General features: G+C 38.4%; 1 protein-coding gene across 1 annotated transcript in view; it reads right to left on the reverse strand.

The window, feature by feature from the left end:
- Positions 1-22671, reverse strand: part of LOC145984124 (uncharacterized) — a 928179-nt gene that overhangs the window by 243334 nt on the left and 662174 nt on the right. The window contains exons 19-20 of the mRNA XM_083117559.1: positions 9674-9900; positions 61-221 (exon numbers count right to left, since the gene is read on the reverse strand). Of these exons, the coding sequence (XP_082973685.1) occupies positions 61-221; positions 9674-9900 (388 nt within the window). The remainder of the gene's footprint in view (positions 1-60; positions 222-9673; positions 9901-22671) is intronic.

Below are 22671 nucleotides of genomic sequence, written 5' to 3' on the forward strand. Positions count from 1 at the left end.
GATTGTCAATAAAATAAAGGCATTCATGATTTAACATGAGAAAGAAATGGACAAACTTACCTTTTAAGAGGGTCCCTCAGTGCTTCAAATTTTTCCCTTTCTCTACGTAACCTAGCTTCTCGTTCTTTGTCTGTCAGTCCAATTAATCTCCTTCTATCAGTTGTAGCTGTTTTGATTTCTTCACGCAACTGTTCTTTCAGACTGCACATATAATTAGGCAACTGTAAAGACAATCTTATCAGTGCCTTTGCTTATTTTCATATTAATTTACACAATATATACCAAGTACAGAAAAACAACAAATTATGTAATCAAATTTTATAATTTACCCAACAGTGTGTCCATTTATAATCATCCAGTGCACATAAAACTAGCAGACTGAGTCATATATTCCCATTTATGAAATTCCTGCACACACACAGACTTGGATTTCCTCCCCTGTAATGTTCATCTGACATGATGACTGTGTGATGGATATTAATTTCACAATGCTCTGAACTTAGAATATATGAGGGATATTTCTAAAGTAAGAACCATTTGCCAATAACTTGTTATATCCCATGCAGGCATAGTACTGTGAATGCATGCAGACTCCTGTCATCCCTTACACAGAAGCAGACACCATTTGGAGCAACGTTGTCAATGTGTGCACTTCAAACTGTGTGACTGCAATGTTTAAGATAATCGATCTGCCCGCCGACTGTGAGATATAGTCAGTGATCCAGTTCTTGGCAGCAAGAAACATGGGAGCAGCAGAAATTCATAGCCAGCTTTGTAAAGTGTATGACCCCAATGCAATGAGTGATAGCAAAGTGCAGAAATGGGTGAGAATGTTCAAGGATAGATAGGAAAATGTGCATGATGAGCCGCACTCAGGTTGGCCATCTGCAATCAGCGACGATTTGGTGCATTTTTTATTATTTATTTATTATTTCCTTCTTTTTTTTAAAAAAAAACACGCTTAAAATTGCTGGTATGGTTTTTTGCCCCTACCTAGTGGTTGCATGGACTTGTAGTTGGTGGTGGGGTTTGTGTGCTCTGATGATTCACAAGGCTATACCAGCGATAGCATAGCTACTGGTAGGGTCTCCCATTCTGGGCAGGCTAGTGAGGAGGAGCCAGACTAAGAAGCAACCTACTGGTCAACGGCTCCAAAGGCAGAAGAAGATGGATGGTCATCTCAACGGCTGAGGAGGCGGAGGAACCTAGAGGAGTAACACCTCTTTAAAAAATCATGGTTCAGCTGGCACCAGCTGATAGTGCCATGTAAGGGCTCCTTGCCAGGGTTACGATGAAGTCCTGAAAGGCAGATGCAGTAGATAAGGAGTCCTTTGGTACGGCGCAAATGGAGTAAGAGTCAACCCACTCCCTTGGGAGTAATGAAGAGAGATCCACTGCCTTGTGGTGAAAAGGGATCTTCAAAGGCTAAAGGAGATAACCCCAACAGCATGCTTGGAGGCTTACTATCCGTGACAAAAATATTGAGCCCACGGTTTAAGTACTTTTAAAATTGTGCTCCGTGGGAGGAAGAAAGTAAAATATACCTAATTGGAAAGCTTCAAGTATCTACTTTTTAATAAGCATTATCTGAAAATTAATATTAACTTTACCTTCTTATTATAACGAAAAATGCACCGAAAAATGTAGTTTTTCTTCCAATTTTCACAATGGGAAACTTAACACCATACAGTTCATAATCAACTGTACATATAATATTGAGATTTTGTGTAGTTGAAGTTTGATTATTTTTCCACCTCTGTGGAAAAAATCAAATGCATACCTTTAATAGATACTTAAAAAATGGACATTTTAGGGAAACATGCAAACTTGAAATGCATAATTGCAAATTCAATGAAATTGCACAAAACTGTTGATATAATGCATTTGATCGAATTCCACAAGTTTGGGGTGTGTACCTCAAATATGGTACCAGATATTAATTATTCTTTCGCACTCTTAATATGGTAAACAGGTGCATGACGTATGGTGGAGTGCGGCCAATCTCAGACTCCACTGGCTGCAGGCAACTTCCACAGCGGTGCCGCATCACTGCACTTCACTGCGAGAATTGCGGAAGTGCGTTCTGTCAAGCCGATCCAAAGTATTGTCGCAGCATAAAATATTGAATAAAATATTTCTCATATTGCAAATGGAGTACCGCTGTACTGCAGGTGGGTTTTTTCTTCTTCTTCATATGAACATCGTCTCCTTCGATACCCTGTGGATGTACATAGTGGTTTGGATTCCACTTTAAACTGTAAGTCGAGTTCTGATTAGCCTACCTGTGCATAAAGTAGACTTAAAGAGAGAGAAAACAACTCAACTCAACTTTATATGAACATCATTTTTCCAGTATTATTTTATGTCACACATTTAAACAGATATATTGAATGAAACTATGTTCCATGAGGACAATTTGAATGAAGCTGATGAGAGATCCAGTCTTCTCTGTATACAATAATAATTCACCTGCTGTGTACAGGGATTTCATAACAAAGAGAATCAGAGAGAGGTGCATACCAGCAATAGCAACGCATAAAAATTACATTTAAAAAAAAAATGCTCATTTGAAGCCTTCACTCCAACTAACATTTTAAAATATATTTCAAGCAAAGACGCATGTAAATTGTGTTTATCTCGCAAAATTCACTTAATCATCGTGTTGAATAGTGGTGGTGGTATCAACATATACATCACACCTGAAATATTGCTTTTATATTTTGTTCTGTTTCACAGCTGAAACTATTGTAATAAGCAAGGAATTGTGAGTTCATTAAGAGAGACAGAAGGACTAAAAACATTAATAAATTTTCAATGAATATAATGAGTGAAAGGTAAAGGTATAAAATACTGTTCATAATGGATTCTGTTGAACTGCATAATTAAAATAAAAGCCATAAATATTTCTTCTCACAACACACCTTGCAAAAACTCGCCCAATAAAATATTGGGTTGTACTTTTCCTTCCTTTCCAATTGAAGCAACATTTTGTTGTTCCCTTTCTTCTTTACATACCTTATTCACTGTGCTGAATTAAACCCTAAACACTCTGCCGTGCACTTGACATATTGGTTTATGTCGTGAGATGCGCCCATTCGTTTCTCCTGGTCAAAATATCTGTTGTCACTGATTACCATTTCTTTTTCACCACTATAATATTACCGTCTTGCCATTTTCACGCAACAAATAAATCACTTCACAGAACCGGCATCACTCAATACTATGTGTAAGAACAAACACGCGAACTTGTGAGAGGATAGCCTGGATAAAATGCACGTAAGAATTATTGTGTATATGTGGGAGTTCAGACAATAAATCGCGGCAGGAACCGACAAAAGAAAATTTCGGCATCTCTACAATGCTTTCCTTTGCGCAACACATTGTTTCGGCTCATTTCCCATGTCAAAGCTGCTTGGACGTAGAGTTTAAAGGGAAAGCGGCGATGCTTGACAACAAAGCTCACTTGCTCCACGTGCCTTCTTAGTAACAATGTGAATTGCATGGGAACCGGTTGCCAAGAAAAACAATTCTCTGTTGATTTCAATTCGCACAGTGTGCAAGAATGAGATATGGAAATTGATTTTTATTCCACGGCCATCATTTTGATATGCAATTCATGACTATTGGGCTGACCATTACAGAGATTGCAACATCATAATTAATCATTAATTGTGGCTGATCCACAGATGATAGTACCATTATATTTGGCTGAGATATTTCCATATAAACAAGTTTCAATAAAATTTAAAAAAATCATATTTTTACAACAGTTTTACATGAAGCTACACACAATTGAATTAGACTTATGTAAAAAAACACGAAAAAACTACACTTTTACAAACATTTTTGTCTGAATAGAGAACAGACAGACTTAAAGTAATTTGTTTTGCTTTCGTCTAAAAGCAGATACTTGTAGCTTTCCAATGATTGATTGATTGATATTTGTTTTAAGTCCACTATATGCACAGTAAGGCTAATCAGGACTGGACCTACAGTTTAAAGTGTGATCTGAACCACTTGTACCTCCACCGGGTATCAAACCTGGGACCCCTTGATTACAAGGCGACGACACTACCACTAGCTTTCCAATGAGCTATAATTGACTTTTTTCCTCCCACGGAGTACAATTTTACAAGTACGCAAACCGAGATCTAAATATTCTTGTCACGGATAGTAGATAGCAGCCCCCCTATCACCAAGATCGGGTGCTGTGGGCTAATAACTCGCACACTTTAATTTGATGTATTACAGAATCTGAAGTGAAACAAAACTGGATGGATCTTAAGTTGACAACCTTTAGCGTGAAGAGGAAAACCAAAATAGGCTTCTAGAATGTCAGAAGCCTGAGGGAAGGCAGTAAACTGAGACAAGTAACAAAAGAAATGAAGAAGTATAAGTTAGATATTCTTGGCTTGAGTGAAATAAAGTGCACTAACTTTGGAGAGATGGTGACATGATTGAATCACATTTCTTTACTCTGGGACAGCTGGAGAAAATGCTGAGCATAGGAATGGTGTAGGATTACTTGTTAGTAGAAATGCGAAGAAAAGCCTTATGGAATGGAAGCCTATCTCAGAGAGAGTAATGGTTGCACGTTTTAGAACGAGAATTAGAAATATGACAATAATCCAATCTTATGCACCAACAGAAACATCAGAGATGGATAAGAAAGAAGAATTCTATCAAGAGCTTAATACAGTTATACAGAACATGAAGAAAAGAGATGTTGTTAGTGACGGGAGATGTGAATGCAAAAGTAGGATCAAATAATGAAGGATTGGAACAAGTAATGGGAAGGTTTGGATTAGGAGATATAAATGAAAATGGAGAGATGTTTATAAATTTTGTGCAAACCATGATTTAGTAATTAGAGGAACTCTCTTTATACATAAAAAATGCCACAAGGTTACATGGGTGTCCCCAGATCATATCACAGAAAATCAAATTGATCATATTGCTGTCAGTAAAAATTTCAGAAGATCCTTATTAAATGCAAAGAATAAAGGGGGACAGATATTGGCAGTGACCACCAACATGTAGTTGCATACTTTCAATTTCAGATGACATCAGCTGTCAAAAAGTTTGCAACAAGGAAGAAAAAGTTTGACATACTACATGATAAAAGTAAGCTACAAGAATTTAAGCTAGAATTAAGAAACCACTCTCAAGCACTCTCCACATTCACAGAAGATGAAACAGCAACAGCTAGAGATATTGAAGGAACTTGGAACGCTATTAGAGATGAATATATCGAAACTAGTGAAATGGTGCTTGGATTTAGGAATTATCAACAGAAAGAATGGATGTCAGAAAATACATGGGAGGAAATAGAAGCTAGAAAACAAGCCAAGAATAAGATAAATCAAAGCAGAACATGTCAGCAGTAGGCAATAGTACATGCAGAATATACAGAAATAGATAAAAGAGTGAAAAAAAAGTGTTAGAAGAGATAAAAGAAACTGGGTAGATAATCAAGCACAGAGAGCTGAAGAAACAGAAAAGAGAGGCGATCTAAAAGAACTGTATAATATTACCAAGAAATTGTCAGGGAAAGGATTTAGAAGGAGTAAATCCGTAAGAAAAAACAGGGAAAAATTTTATTTGCACAAGAACTGTGGTGGATCCCTTGTCAGCTGGGAGGACTTTGATGTCATGGTTGTGGTGGAGGTCTATGAGAGCTTTTTGTTGGGAGGCGTTGAGGTTTTGTTGGTTGTGGAGGCCATCTAGGAATGAGCTGTCAGATGTGGTGGAAATGATGGCACTCATGTACCTTTCCGTGAGATGGTTGGTAGGCAGGGGGAGGGGGAAAAATTGGAGGAGGCTTGGGTGGGTTTCGTTGGTTGCCCAGCTGGACTTTTCTATTGGTTTCAATTAGAATTTCAATTGGAGTGAATTGGTTTCAGTTGAAATGAATCGATTCTATCAGATGCCTAATATAGGTATCGGAATGTATTGGTTTCAATCGAAATCTCAACTGAAACCAATTGGAAGATCAACACAATTTCCAATTGGTGAATTGTATCCAATTGCAAGTTTGTATACAGGGTGTCCATAAAGTCTCACCCCATCCTGGGTATTGTGAGAACGGCTGTAAATAGGAAGAAATGGTGAAACACGTATTCCATGATGTGCAGGGGGAAACATTTTGATGCCAACCATTCCCTACCCAGGCCCCCCACAAGGGGGTAGGGTGGGGTTGACTCATTTTTTTCAAATAGCAAGGGGTTCGAAGAATATGTCATTTGAAAGGTCTTATCATAACAACAATAATACAGCAAATCCGGGGTCTCTACTTATCTCCAATTGACAATGGCGTGAAATCAAATGTGGAACATGACCAGTATTGGTGTCTACAAATACGTGCAGCCCCCCAACCCCCAAAGATGGCAAGCATCCGTACACAAAACCGCATATCATCATGCCCCCTGAGGTTGTACCAGGAGGACAAGGACAGACATGCACAATCGCAACTCAAGTCAAATGGTGAAGGAGGCACGTAGTTACATGTACAATGTCAACTGAAGGCAAATTTGGGGGGGGGGGGATTACAAGATGTTACAACACGTACATCACTATAAGTCAAATTGAGCTTACCTACTATTTACAGAAGATGTTCAAAATGAGCCCCATTCACTTGTTTGAAGGAGAATGCAGATGGAGTATCGAACCAGACCAAGTAATCAGTGTAACTACCGTGATGAAGATTCAACAGGACTATTCTGCTTGTGTTCTCGTAAGCAAACAGACCGGACCGCAAAAGTTCGAAGTGACTTTGAAATACTGGACGTAGAAGAGTTGTAGTGTTGTACACAACGTGTTCTACTATCTTCCATTACCGTGGTTCTGTTTGTGTGTGTATTGGTGGTTAAAGTGTTTGCAACGATGAGAAAATGAATGGTTCCGGAAGGGCACATTCTGGCTCAGACAAAGTGGAAATTATCTTTTCGGTGAATGTGGCAGCAAATACCGTGCCACTGCTAGACGATTTAACAAATTGTATCCCCAATGCCCTAGTATTGACCATAAGTATGTTTCAGACCTTGTGAAAAAATTCTGTGAAACGCGAAGCGTCAATGACAGAAGAAGTCCAGGATGACTTCACATCGATGAGGCAACAGTGTTGGAAGTTATAGGATGCGTGACTGTAAACCCTGAAATGTCTCTCAGACAAATAGAAGAAGCAAAAAATCCAGATAAAGCAAGAACTAGGAGATGATGATTTCGATAGACGAATTGAGTTTTGCGAAATTATGTGTGACAGGATTGCTAACAATGAGAACTTTTTATACAACATTTGTTTAGTGACGAAAGTTCCTTTTTCCTAAATGGCTGTGTTAATAAACACAATGTTCGAGTATGGGCAGATGTTAATTCCCATGTTGTGAGGGAAGGCCATACGCAAAGACCTGAGAAGGTTCATGTGTGGGCAGGTATTTTAGGAAACCACATAATTGGACCCCTATTTCTTAATGGCAATTTAAACGGTAATCTGCACCTGCAAATTCTACGTGACATAGTGGATCTTTTGGTAACGGACCTTGTAGAAAACTCAGTCGATGTCAATGGTGTGCCTGAATTTGATGCGGACAATATCGTTTTTCAGCACGATGGATGTCCTACACACTACACTACTGTTCTTGAACGAACATTATCCCAATAGGTGGATACGAACGATTTTCTCCTTTGGGGACACCTTAAATCTGTTGTGTACAAAACAGAACCTGGTAGTCTTGCTGATCTGCAACAAAGAATAATAGCAGCCTGTAGACACATTTTAGCAGACATGTTCAGTAAAGTGCAACGTGCATTTCATACTCATCTCTTCTACTGCCAAGAAGTGAATGGGGCTCATATCGAACATTTTCTGTAAATAGTAGGTAAGATCAATTTGACTTTTAGTGGTGTACGTGTTGTAACATCTTGTAATCCCCCCCCCCCCCATTTGCCTTCAGTTGACATTGTACATGTAACTACGTGCCTCCTTCACCATTTGACTTGAGTTGCGATTGTGCATGTCGGTCCTTGTCCTCCAGGTAGCAATCTCAGGTGGCGTGATGTTATGTGGTTTTGTGTACGGACACTTGCCATCTCGGGGGGGATGGGTGTACCTATTTGTAGACACTGCTATAATATCTCCGAATCATGCTACATTGTAGGAACATTTTTCCAGCTCCCACTGTTGTCTAGGATTACTACTGTAGGAGTTCTACTCCTGTCCAATACTGGTCATGTTCCACATTTGATTTCACGCCATTGTCAAATGGAGCTAAGTAGAGACCCCGGATTTGCTGTATTATTGTTGTTATGATAAGACCTTTCAAATGACATATTCTTCGACCCACCTTGCTATTTGAAAAAAATGAGTCAACCCCAGCCTACCCCCTTGTGGGGGGCCTGGGTAGGGAATGGTTGGCCTCAAAACGTTTCCCCCTAAACATCATGGAATACGTGTTTCGCCATTTCTTCCTATTTACAGCCATTATCACAATACCCAGGGTGGGGTAAGACTTTATGGACACCCTGTATATTGTAGAATCAATATGTTATAAATTCATTTATTGGCTCAAAGCTTGGGTAGTTTAATTGTTGACACCACATTTCCTGTGATTTAGAACTTCATTAGAAAAACAGCAAACTTGAACTCAATTTCTTCTGAATCCTAATGCATACTACTGAAGTCAGATTTATCTTAATAAATACCTAAGATAAAAAATAGATAAAAAAATTTCATAAGCAATATATTGAAAACAATAAAATACTTTGCAATAGAAACCAATTCATTACAATTGACTAATTGGTTCCAATAGACCAATCGGTTCTGATAGTGTCTAAAAACTCAAATTGGCTATCGGAACCAATTTGGTAAATTTCCAGCTGGGTCTGGTCTAGAGTGAAGTGATTTTAGCCCAGATGTATTGCCATCAGAGGTTACTATCCCCCGGGAAAGGTAGTATTTGTTACTTGGCATGCAACTCTGTTTCTAATTAAATGTCTTCTCTAGATGCTAAGGTGAAAAGATTCTCATGGAATTACCAAAGACAAGAACGCTAAGTTACTGCATGCTAAGTTTAGAACATCCATGCTTTATTGCAATTCATCATTTGTAATTGCATTTGGAGATTATCTTTGATCATGTGTAATTTGTTTGAAAGAATATATCCAACAGAAAGTAACTGCAAAAGTAATGTACAGTTACTTTTCAAGTACCAGTAAGTAAAACTGAGCTACATTTTAAAATGAGTGGCTGTAACTCTTACAATTTGAATCAAGTAACTGTAACTATATAACTAAGTTACTTTAAAAAGTAACTTTCCAAACACTGATATATAAATGTATGTATGCATGTGTCATGTGTGTGTGTGTGTGTGTGTGTGTGTGTCTTTTCAGTAGTAACATAAAGCACTTTCAAAAATACAAAAATATAAGTTATATCAATACACAGTAGGAGAAATTTATCATTGTTAATGTTTTTGAAATGTACATTACAATTTCCATAATTCATACTAATTTACTAACAGACAACACAAATAATTGCAAACATCATGTGTGGTAATCTCTCAGATCAGGGTATAAGTTATAGCAATTTTAGCATCTGTTTCACTTAGTCCATACAAATCTAAATTTCTCCTGACTGCACAGAAAGAAATAAGTGTAGAATAAGAATAATATTCACCTGTTTTCCATATGGCATGGAATCTGAAAACGACGTATTGGAAACTCCAGAAGAACCAAGTAGGTGGCGAAGGTCTGGAGGCAGGCATGAAGCAAGGTCAGCCAGACTAGCAGAAGGTCTTGGGGAGGTATAAAGTGGAGTCAGTACAGAGGTTGTGGTAGTTAAATCTCCAGATGCCATCCCTGAGGTAGTGGTCCTAATTCCTGTACTACTGACAACACTGGAGGCTAAAGGAAGACAAAGAAGTATGTTTTTCTAAGAGATACAGAGTATAAACATCTATCATAAAGGTTTACTTAAGTGCATATTTACCTATTAAATTAATATCAGAAGGTTCTTAGTACATTTTGCACAAAATGTAGTAAAGCATAAAAGAATATCAACAATTCCTGCATTTTCAACAATTAGAAAATATATAACAATGTTCTTACGTGAAAATTGAAATTTTGTATTTCCGCGTTGCACAATTTAATGGTTAAATCCTATTAATTTCAAAGACTCTCTGTCTTCATTCACTAAGGGCACGGCATCTGGAGTGGAGATGGTACCACGTCAAACAAAGCAGTGAAATTAATAGGATTTAACCATTAAATTGTGCAATGCGGAAATACGAAATTTCAAAATTTCACGTAAGAATTTTAAACCGCGCTTACCACACCCATCATAAATATAACAATGTGTTGTTGCCAAAGCTCAGGTGGAATGTATTGTCATCATGTGACAGAATTCTAGTGAGTGTAGTTTTAGAAGGTGAGCTTAAAATGTATCACAGATTTATAGAACTAGGCACTACCTATCTAGACGTAAATATATGTCTGTCCAATAAGACTGGAAAAGCAGGAGGAGAATTGATGCAGCATGGCGAGTGTTTTATTTGCAATAAAGATCATAAACATAGGTGCCTCATCAAATTTTAGATGCTACAGGTTACATTGTCAAGGAGGGAGAGGGTTAAATGGGCAGAGAAACCAAGCATGCTGTTGGCTCAGTTTTTGGAACCACAAATTTGTACATTCTCATATCAAAACCCATAGGTCAATTTACATCTGGTAACAAAACCATAAGGCATTTTCCAGCTAACGTAACTTAAATAGGTTTGGTGATTTTTCTGTAACAGGTGTAGTATCAAAATATACATGACCAAAATACAGTTTTGGTTTTGTTTTGACTTCAGAACATCAGCTAACATCTTGTAGTTCCAAAAGCAATTTTTGACTGTTGTGTTCACAAACTTTACCAATATTTTCCCCTTGTTTTTCTAAACATTATCCTGGCCTATTTCAAACACTAATGGAATATTGTTTCAAAAGTAGAATAATAGTGTTTCAAGTGTGAAAAGTGTTTCAAGTAGATCTGTGACTTCCCTTCATTAATTGTGTTTGCTTTGAGAAATGTGTATGACTGGACAATGCACTCACAGTTAGCGGCCTCCATAATTTCTGCACATATCCTACAAAATTACCTAATTCATAATTGGGAAAAGAGAGATGCGGTAGTATATAAATACGGAGAAACTAGTACTCACTTTTATCTGCGAAGCTGTTTGTTCCTTTTCGATTAATTTCAGTGGCCACTGCCACCATCCTCGTTGGAACTTGCTGTACTGTTGCTTGGCGTGCGTCTTTTGTTCGTAGTTCTCTGGCTGCCGCTAGGTGCGCTGTTGTTAACTGTGTGTCTAGGTCTGTGTCGTCTGCTATTTCCGGGTGATAACTGTTGTAGTAGGGGAATCCAAGTGTGGTGTGCTTGCCCGCTATCAATGTTTAGCTTGTGCGGGAAGTGCATTATGGCATGCGTTTCCTTGATTTTGGTGTCTACGAGTGTGTGGGCAGTGTGTTTGACTTGAACCTTGAGTGTGAATGCAAGGCACATTACATCGGTAGGTCCATCAGATCTGTCAATGAAAGAATCCAACAGCACCTAGCAGATGTGAAAAAAGCCCACCCCACTACTGGTCTTGCTAAACATATCAAATACAATACCCATAAAATTCAAAAGGTTCAAGTCAAACACACTGCGCACATGCTCGTAGACACCAAAATCAAGGAAACGCACACCATAATGCACTTCCCACACGAGCTAAACATTGATAGCGGGCAAGCACACCACACTTAGATTCCCCTACTACAACAGTTATTGCCCGGAAATAGCAGACGACACAGACCCAGATGCACAGTTAACAACAGCGCACCTAGCGGCAGCCAGAGAACTACGAACAAAAGATGCATGCCAAGCAACAGTACAGCAATTTCCAACTAGGATGGTGGCAGTGGCCACTGAAATTAATCGAAAAAAAAAAAACAGCTTCACAGATAAAAGTGAGTACTAGTTTCTCCATATTTAAAATCACCTAAGATGTAAACATTTCTGGCTAATGATATTACATTTCATTAAATTTTCAAAGCTATGCATTCTTTCTTTAGTGAGAATACTCACGAGTTTCATATGTTTTCATTGGAGTTTGATTCTATACTTCAATGCATTTCAAGGTATTTGATTTAATATTTGTATTTTTGTTATTTGGTATATTTTTTCTGCCACTTTTGGCTAATTGCAAAGATGACAATGAGTGATGATTAGATGGAACTGAGGAAAGGATACTTACAAAGAACACCCATGCCCCAGTTGAAATTTGAACATGGAAACTTTGGTGGTGAGGTTGAAAGTCAATCACTTAACATGCTCAGCCACTAAGATGGTTAATTCCCTGTTGTTATAGTCCATAGCAGCTATACATTTTACAGCATGTACATTATGTTATTGTTTATTGAATGCACTAGACAAGACTTTAATCTGCACAACCTATTGTACAATTTTCAGTAGTGTGCACTGAGGTAAGGAGGGGAAAGTGTCACATATTTGTTGTTTCCTGCATGTTCATTCAACTTCACTTAGAATGTTTTCATGCTTCCTTTTTTGACTAAGCTGGTTCTCTGATGAAGCGAGATACAGTTCTCTGTTTGTTTAACCCAGTGCCTATCCTTGGAGCCCTAATTCTACAAGGTAGCTCATATTTGTAGCTCACATGAATGGAATGTATGGTAATAGCTTTTTAACAATGGTTAAATAAATGTATCACATTTCACATTTGTACAGTGTCTCTCAAAAGTCTTAGGACAATGACATTTTAAAGTTGAAACTAGGCAACCCAACTTACCCAAGGTGTTGATGGGTTGCATGTAGAGTTAAGTTAAATTTCAGGGTTGCCACATGCACAATCGATATTTATAAAATATGCGAAAGAAAGAAATCCAAGTATTATTGTATAAAACGAGAAAAAAAATATCAGTATTACATTGTTGCAAATGAGAAATACTTTCTGAAAGAAAGAAAATTGATTTTATAGTACTTCATTGCTAATAAGTCTACACAAAGGAAAATATGAGAGATGAAATGGAAGGGGACAGAAGAGAGGAGAAGAGAGAAAGCAAAAAGGGAAGAGGAAAAGCAAAGGAGGGAAGAAAATGGAGGACAGAAGTGGATAGGAAAAGTAATGACAAGAAAGGCAAAAGATGCAAGAAGAGATGAGGAAAATGGAGCAAAAAAAAGAGAAGAGAGGAAGGAAATCGAGATGAGAGAAGAGAGGAAGAGACAAGAAGAGGGGAGAGGAGAATAGAGTAAAAGAGAAGAATGAAAAGAAGTGGAGAAGAGTGCAGTGGAGTCGGAAATCTAAGACAGGAGAGGAGATAAGAGGAGTGGAGAAGAGTGGGATGGAAACAAGAGGCAAGAAAAGGAGGGAAGGCGATATGAGATAGAAGCAGAGGAGAAGGAGGGAAGGGAAGGAAGAGAAGGAGAATAGAAGAAGACAAGAGACTGGAGACGAGAGGAGAGGAGAGAAGAGGTAGTTGCAGAAAATATCGTCTCTGCATCAAGAATTGATGCATTGATCAAATTATCAACATGAAACATTCAATAACATTTTAAAATGTATTAGATGGGTGTGAAATGCCTTTTGGTTGAGTCAGAGCAAGATAAAATCTTCCATGTAAGATCTTTGATTTTACGATTATACATGAATGTAATTTTAATATTTATAAGAATTATCCAATTTTTCTACACTTCTCGGTTTGTTGAAATGGAGATTTTGTTACTTCCCCTCCCCCATCTTAAATTCCAAACTGAATCAAATAGTTTCACACTGAGTGGACAATGAACACAATGGGATATGTCTAAAACTTACAAAAAATTTCTGTCATTGGAGGGGTTTGAACAACGGTAACTCCTACCCTACAAGCTTTCGCTCCTGAAAGCAGGTAGAAGCAGCTTCATATGTAGATCAAACTCTCCTCCTACATGTAATGTGCAAAGAATACTTGTTTGTAACAAAGAAAACGAAGGTGGTATGAATCGGCGAAAACATTTAATGGAGAATTGCACATGATGAAAACTTTTCATTTGATATTTGTGGAGTTATCCTTGCATTGAACTCGAATGGGAAATGGGGTAAATTTAGTATGTCCTGAATTGCCACAAACATAAATAGTTATTATTATTTTTAAATATCATCTATTATATTGCAACTCCTGACACAAATACAATTGGCAAATATGAAGCTTTGCTATTTGCAGTGGTAAAATATGATAATCAAAATTCCTAGAGAACTATTATTAAGAAAAATGACAGCCGTATTCATCTGTGATTGGAACTCAAGCAGGCAACAGAAATTTATCATGTAAAAGTTTTCATTTACCCAGTGTTTGAAGTGGAAATTTCTAGTGACTTCCAGTGGAGAATGTTTATTCAAGCCTTGGAAATAGGTGAAAGGGATGCTCTGCACAAATTATCCTAGCTAAGGAAAGGATACCCTCACTTCAAACACTGTATTAAAGGCATATATTTTAGTCAGCTGGTGCTTGTAGTTTAAGAAGGAAATATTTAACATTAAACAGACCAATTATTATAAAATACAAGAATGATCACTACCCAATTGTATGCATTTTTAAATGCTTTCAAAATACTTTGCAATCCAGGTTAGAACTTGCATATGTATAGTAACAACATGATGATGGTTATAAAATGAGTATTAGCATACAGCATTATTATATTACCTTCAACATAATTGGAAAATGTGTTGTGCCAAAAAAAAAAAATAATAGCTATAATTACACATATGCATGAAATAAAAAAGGTAAAAAGGTAAAGTGTTCCCCTGTGCATAGCACCACGCCATGAAGGCGTATAGGGGGTGTGGGGGTAACGCCCCACACTTTCTTGATCCGGTCGTGAGTGGGGGTGATGTGATCAGCATCACGCCCTTGACCGCCTTTACCCCCCAGGGTTTCCCCCAGGTACCCATGTTATTCGACGCTGGGTAGGCGCCGGGGCCGCTTCCACCGTTAGAAAAGTTCCCGGATTTGAACCGGCCGGGGATCGAACCCGGGACCTTGAGCATGGTAGTCAGACGCGTTACCGACTGAGCCACCGCGGCCACTTTGGAAACCATATTTGGTTGACTGCCTAATCCCAAACAACACTACATGCCCCTGAGCTTTTCATTTAAGCGTTGTTAAGGAACACCAATAATGCTGAAACTTTTCTTTCGCAGTCCTAGAAGCTGTCAAAAGCACTGTTTGTTATCCTGTACATACACAAGTGATGCCATAAATCCAGGATTACTTACAAGACTGTAAAAATTATGCCGATGTTAGCTCATTTCTTGATTTAATTAACATTGCTTACATGTAATTTATAGTATCTGAGAGAGAATAGAACTAAATGGACAAGAAAGTGGTAGAAATGGTCTGTAACCGTCTTTAAAGATGCCATCATATGGAATGACCAAGAAGCTAATTGAAAAATCTGAGTCAGGGTGACTGGCCATAGGATTCAAACTGTGCCCTGCCTCATCCAAGAAATATGCCACATGTCAGGCATGGATCCAGGAATTCCTTTCGACAGGATGGGGGGCTGAACACCATCTTCTTAAGGGGTATCGATAGAACCTCACAGTTGTATGTTTAAGGCCAGTGGTGGCAATTGGGTTCCAAAATGGGGGGGGGGGGGAGCGATGCAAGGAAAGTTTACTTTCTCTTGGTAGACAAGGCTTACCATTAAGAGGCCATAGTGTGGAGGCAAAAAAAATGGGGAGGAACTTCCCTAAATCGTCGACACTGAAACGTGAAACAGAACATGAAATCGGTACATGTTTTACCACTCGACTCCTCTGTTTCCATGCATTAACATTGTGTGCCAGAACCATCTGAATATCAGGTATCAAAACATCTATGGTGTCTTTGAGTGTTTTTATGAAACTGTTACACATGCACGGGATGGACAATCAACCTGACAACGCGAGATTCAAACTGTGGGCTGCGAAGTGGATGCAGACAGCTCTCGCATATTTCTCTTTGATTCGAGCCTGAACACCACTAATGTGTCTTGTCCTCCCATGTTTTCAGCTCTTATAAAAGTCCAAACCCAACAAATTGTTCATATTCAGGCCTAAGCAATCGCAAGTGTTCAAAATTGTCTGTCACAGCTTCCGCAGTCTTATCATATATCGACACAAAACAAAGAAGTCTTCTTGAATATAGCTGAATTAATGCACAGTGAAAACCCTTATGTTCCCTACACATCTAGTGTTTCGTCTCCCAATATGATCAAACGCATACTCATTTATCTCCAGTGACGTGCCCAATGGAGGGTTGGTGGGGTTGTAACCTCATTTGACCCAGTATTCCTTAAAGAATGTCAAAGACAGGAAATGGTGGCAAAATGAGGACTCACCACCAAAAATAGTATGTGTAACCGCTCTCCCCTCCGAAAATCCTGGGAATGCCACTCTTTATCTTGGACACATCTTTTAAAACCAACTCACCAGAGGTTTTTATCATTTCGTATTGGAGACTGAAGTAAGATGCATTTTTCCTGCAAGTTTGGATATGATCCTCTAGGGTGCTGCTGCCTGCCTTCACACCTAACCTTAAAAAAGCTATAATTTCCCATCATTGTGACTTGGATCTTCAATACTTAGGAAGATTTTACGCCGAAGGGACACGTGATACATGTCATTTGGAATGAGCCAATCAACAGCAATGTTTCACACCATAGTGACTCAAAAGGCCACACAAGTGTACTTTCAACTAGTGAAATCCTCAGGTGACACAGTGTGAAATCTCCCTTAGTAGGCCACTGTCATCGTCACCTCGAAGCGGCATCTCGTGTTGACTACAGAAGTAAAATGCCTCCTCAACCGGTTGGAATGCCCCTCAGTTTTCTTCTTTCTCCTTTATATTCTGTGCTTGTTAATTAAACAGGCAACATCTTATGATTTGACGTACGCAGGACATATACTATGTAGATATTTTAACGAAAAATCAGTCAAAGTCAAAGTTGGCTCGGTGGCTCAGTTAGTAGAGCAATGTCACGATGTGACAGAGCCCTGATTCGGGACCTAGTAGAGCCTTCAATTTCCACATCAAACCCAGTAGGGTTAAACGAAATTATTTTTTTATGCCCCGAAATTCTCGGACTACATACATGAAATTTGGTCCGGGCACAACTAAAGCAACACTCAAAACTTTGATTTTCAGTTGATCTGTGCAGCTTATTTCTTTTTTAATAAACTGCTCCAATATCCGGTACTGCTGAAATATTCACTTTAGACAGAGACATTCAATCTCTTCGGCCTTTGACCTGAACTAGCACTACATTGAGGCTCCGGAAGTTCCACTGTCGTCAATGTTTTCAGCTTTGGACCCGAACTGGAACTAGTAGTAGACTTCGTTACTTTACAGTATTTAGTCCTTTTCATTTTCGAATCACTAGATCTTATAAAGCTACCAATGGGGACTGACTGATCACTAATCAACTGTATGAACTGTCACACTTACCTTTGAAGTCTCATTAACCGATTCTGTTGTACAGATCAACCAGGAAATTGAAGCCATGTATTTATGTCCTCATTATATTCTACAATGTTCTGCAGATAAAACGATTCCTTAATATTGCCAGTTCGACTCCTTCTCTTATTCAAGAACATTCCCTCTCGTACTTTCCAGAGATTAAAAAATTACAATGAATCACCCTACGTGTGGAGCTATGTTTGCAGCTTCCAAATGCTGACAAGTCTTTACATAGTGCTGTGACAACACCGAAAATGCAAAAAACATTTTCGTGCAATATTATCAACAACAGGGTTATAGACAATTCTCCATCTTACCTTGATAAGTATTTCTCTCCTTAAGTTATTGTCATATTATTCAAGAAAACAAAAACCTAATTTTATCTAGTGTAAACTGAAAAATTTCCTGGGGGGGGGGGGTCGAGCCCCCTGTACCACACCTTGGATACGTGCTATTATCAATAATAGGGTTACAGAACATTCTCCGTCTTTCCTTGATAATTATTTCTCTTCTTAAATTATTATCACCTTATTCAAGAAGCCAAAAACCTAATTTTATCTAGTGTAAACCAAGAAATTTCCTGGGAGGGTGTGAGGCTCGAGCCACCTGATCTCTACCTTGGATATGCGCTATTAACAATAACAGTGTTATAGAAAATTCTCCATCTTGTCTCGTTAATTATTTATCTCCTTCAATTATTTTCACATTATTCAAGAAGATAAAACCTAATTTTATTTAGTGTAAACTGAAAAGTTTTCTGGGGGTCTAGCCCCTTTACCCCACCTTGGATATGTGCTATTATCAATAACTGGGTTAAAGAACATTGTCCATCTTGCCTCGATAATTATTTCTCTCCTTAAATTATCGTAATTTATTTTATTTCACACCACAAGAAACGAAAACCCTAATTTTATCTAGTGGTAACAGAAAACTCTCAGGGAGGAGGGGCTCGAGCCCCCTAAGCCCCCCCCTTGGATACGTGCCTGCCACACATATTATGTAATTATGCACATTAAAGAGCAAAGCTGGGAGACCTTACCCCCCCCCCCATATACATATACTTCAGCAAACTCATACTGTATGTTGCTTGTTTACAGTGGCATACTGTAGCACCTCCCTTATAGCACAATGATAATGTTGTTGCCTCATAATCGAGGGCATCCTGGGTTTGATACCTGGTGGAGGTACATAGTGGTTTGGTCTTCAATTCAACACAGAAATATTCTCAAAGATGTTCTGCCAAGAGGCCATGTCCCATTTACTCCTCAGCAACACAGAAACTGAGGATCCAAAGCAAGCCTGTAGTGTGAGAATGGGGATTTAAAACTTGCTGAAATTCACAGAAGTCTGCTGACATCACAACTCATTTAGGCATATTTGAAGAAGACCTATTCAGACACACAACTGGGTACAAGTTTGTAAGGAATGAAAGTCAACAATTACCACAGAACCATGGACTGGGATGCCACTTAGATGCCATATTAGGTCAGAATGTTAGACAAATGGAAGTTTGTCTTCAAAAAGATATGCATGTCTGGAAAATTATTAAAAGGGGTGATGGTCAATTACTATGCCACATATGAAGTAACAAAACATCTGTACATCATTCCACGACAAGGAGCAAACATTTTTGAATGAAACTATACCACATTCACCGCCACCAAATTCAACATTCAATAATGCAGTACTTTCAGATTAGGAAGCACTCCCTACTGTCGGATTAAAAATTATAGATACTCAAGTTTGGATTCCAATTAAAAATTAACAAGTAGATGTACAAAAGAACGAGTGACATCAAAATTTAGCTTATTCAATTCTGCATTAATCTATGCTAACTAATTATTTTTTTTGTATGTCTTATATTCTTTATTGTCGTGAGAACAAAAAAAGGGCCATTTTTTTTAGTTTTACAAACAATCGCTCTATTTGAAATTCTATAAATCAAAAATGGGTTGTCCAATCACAGGGTGGCTACAAACAAGCAGAAATGAAATTCCCTGACTTTTCCAGGTTTTCCATGACAAAATTTACATTTTCCCCTGACAATTACAAACTAAACTAAATCGATGTTTTTTGCAAATGGAAATAATAAACTCATACAGATCCAGGTATGGATTTGTTAAGTACCAATATTATCTTCTATGAAATTGACTTAATTTTTCTATTCTCTAAGATTTGAATTTTGATTTGATTTTGATTTGATTTAGTTTATTTTACTTCGCGTTTTGTGCCTCGTGGCTAATTTGCGAAGATGGGGATGAGTGATGAAATGATGAAATTGATGAATAGACATTCACAAACAACCAAGCCCGACCGGGATTCGAACCCGGGACCCTTGGCGTCACAGCGCGATGTGCTAACCACTCGGCCACAGGGTCGGGCAAGATTTGAATTCAAACCGCAAAATAGTGAATTTGGAAAATTATTACAATTCACAAGCTAGGGAAGGATTACGGAATTTTATTGTATGCAGTAAGTTTAAAATAAAATACTTGATTATTTTTAAAGTTTCGACTAAATGAGATAAGAGTGAAGAGTGATTAATTAAGAAATACAATTTGTAATTTATCAGTCTCCTTATACAGTCTCGGTATTATATGTTGATATTCCCACTGAGGTTTGGAACCCTCTGCTTGCAAGAACCATGAGTGCGGACTCATTTTTCGATGCATAAAGCTACTTCTCACTTCTCTGTAAAGCAAACAACTTAACTCTTGCATATAAGTGAAACAATTGAATAGAACAAAAGAAAGTGTCATATTTCCTTAAATTATCAATGGGATTTCTGCTTCAGTACAGTATATCCAAGTGAAGTACTGTGAAACTGACAACATGCAGTTATACCATTATTGCTGATGAAAAGGGTATATAGGTATTAGAAATTTAACGCAAGGAATTTATAGAATTGCATTGTAGGTACCTGATTTAGCTAACCAAATATTAAAACAGGAACACACTATTAATAACAGCTTCTGAAAGTTCATATACGAGGGGCATCCTGAAAAATCTCCAATGGTGCCTATACGCAGCACTATACTGAATGGAACTCCAACTGGTGGCTGACCTTGAAGGCTATTTCTGGCCCTTTCTGTTCCCCAATCATTTCCGGGGGCAAGTGGTCCGATGGGTATCAACAAACTCAGTAGCGAAGTAAAAGCTCAAGGCATCACATCGCTCTCCCAAAGCAACATTGCCAAGCGTACTTCTGTTTTGCCAGTTGTCTTTATTTTGCTGTGTGTCCGCCTGCATTCCGACATGTGGGTGGTGCTTCCGGAAACTTCATCGTTCAGGACCGTGCATGCAGTTGTACCATTAACCCCCGCTGATCTCTGGTGCTGACAATACCGTTGCCCAAGAAGACTCTTTCTCGCCTTACGGTATGTTTGGCAACATGTGGTGTACTCAATGCTCATTTGTTTCATCCCGCGAACAACGTTCGGTACCTTGTGACTCGAAAATGCCAGATTTCAGTCAAAGAAAATTCAATTGATCGCTGATTCGCTGTTTCCCAGTCGCCAGTTGGAGTTGCGTTCAGTATAGTGGTCAGAGAGCGACATACACACATGCAGGCAGGAAGAAGTTGAAAGTCTGCACACACGACCACATTAGGTGGCGGTAAAAATCAGAAACAGGCAGGCCCCACTTTACAGGCACCCAAAATCGAAATGCTCCGGGTTTGACGTGCCAAACACCTTATATCTGAAAAGTACCTGGCCCGCGTTTGAACGGCAATAACTGCAACATACTGGGTTCTACGTTGTGATGGTCATCAATATTCAGATTTACCCATAATGCTAACTCTATTCTAGCTTTCTAGCTGGAGATATGATAATCTTATACACTCAGGGTTCGGGTATACCAGTGGCGGAGCGTGACCTTTCCAGCAGTGTAAGCCTATCATGATGAATGTTATTTCCCGTTGTGCTTATTTTTGGGCTGACATGGTTAGTGATTTATCCACACACATCCACCCCCCCCCCAATTTTTTCAGAACATTTCCCTGGAATTTTTTACCCAAATTAAAAATTCTGGATAAATCCCTGGGATTGGTCTTTTCTTTGCTAGGCTGTGTATCTCCTACATTTCAACTGATCATTAAGTCAGTCTTATTCCTATCACAATGAGTAACGGAACGATAAAAATATGCAAAGTTAGATAAAATGAATAATAATAATAATAAAGAGACGAAAACGGAAGTAAACGGAAAAGTGCTGAATACTTTTCACAACCGCATAACCAAGTATCAGCTTCGTACCCTGAATCACACTTTATTTTTCGTTTTTGTTACTATGCCTGCTAGAGAAGGAAGGGGTGGGCCTACCTACATCCACAAGTTTCTTCTTGGCAGCAAAATCCTTGCTGGATAAACGGCGTCTTCAACAAGTTATCCACCCCACCGGACAATCACACTCATTTAATCCATAATGCACTTTACTATCACACCACAGCACAGGGCCGACAGTCCGCTTTCAATAGATGAAATTCGCAAAAGCAATACCTCAACAACAAGAACGGGGAAAAAAAAGAAACCAGATCCAAAATTAGTCACTGCTCAAAGCAGTGATTTTTCGGACTGTGAAGGGAATATCCCTTTCGGATATAAATAAATTCCCTCTCTTGCCTTAAAATTCCCTATATTTAGTAAAAAAAAACAATATTAATTATAAGGAAATGCTCACTAGTTGTAGGGACATATCCAGAAATTTCTATCAAAGGACATGTAAGTGCTTTCTTAGGATAATGTAAAAGCAAATCTAGCACCTAAAAGATCATAAACAGGCCTTTCGAATGCTGTTCAAAGAGTGTTTGAACCACGGACAACGTAATTAATAATATTTGATTCACATTTGACATGAGATTTGAAAAATTGGTTCAATCTTCAGCTCTCATTAACATTTATTCATTTATTTATTTTTGCACTTTTTAGCTCAATTATTACCAGCTGTTCATACATAAACGGAAAACAGAGATCTTAATATTTCTGATGCTTATGCTCTCCTACAAGCTAAAAACAGAAACAAGAATTTAGCACATCAATGTGTATCTAGTTTTCCCGTATCCCACTCATTTTTAGGTTTCTCCTTTTTTCCCTTCCTGTTAGATTTTTGCTTCAGAATTCCCTGTTCCTGGAAAAAACCTCCTTGAAGCACCACCGGC

The sequence above is a fragment of the Lepisma saccharinum genome, chromosome 2 (assembly GCF_977018435.1).
Source record: "Lepisma saccharinum chromosome 2, izLepSacc3.1, whole genome shotgun sequence".
In the NCBI taxonomy this organism is placed as follows: domain Eukaryota; kingdom Metazoa; phylum Arthropoda; class Insecta; order Zygentoma; family Lepismatidae; genus Lepisma; species Lepisma saccharinum.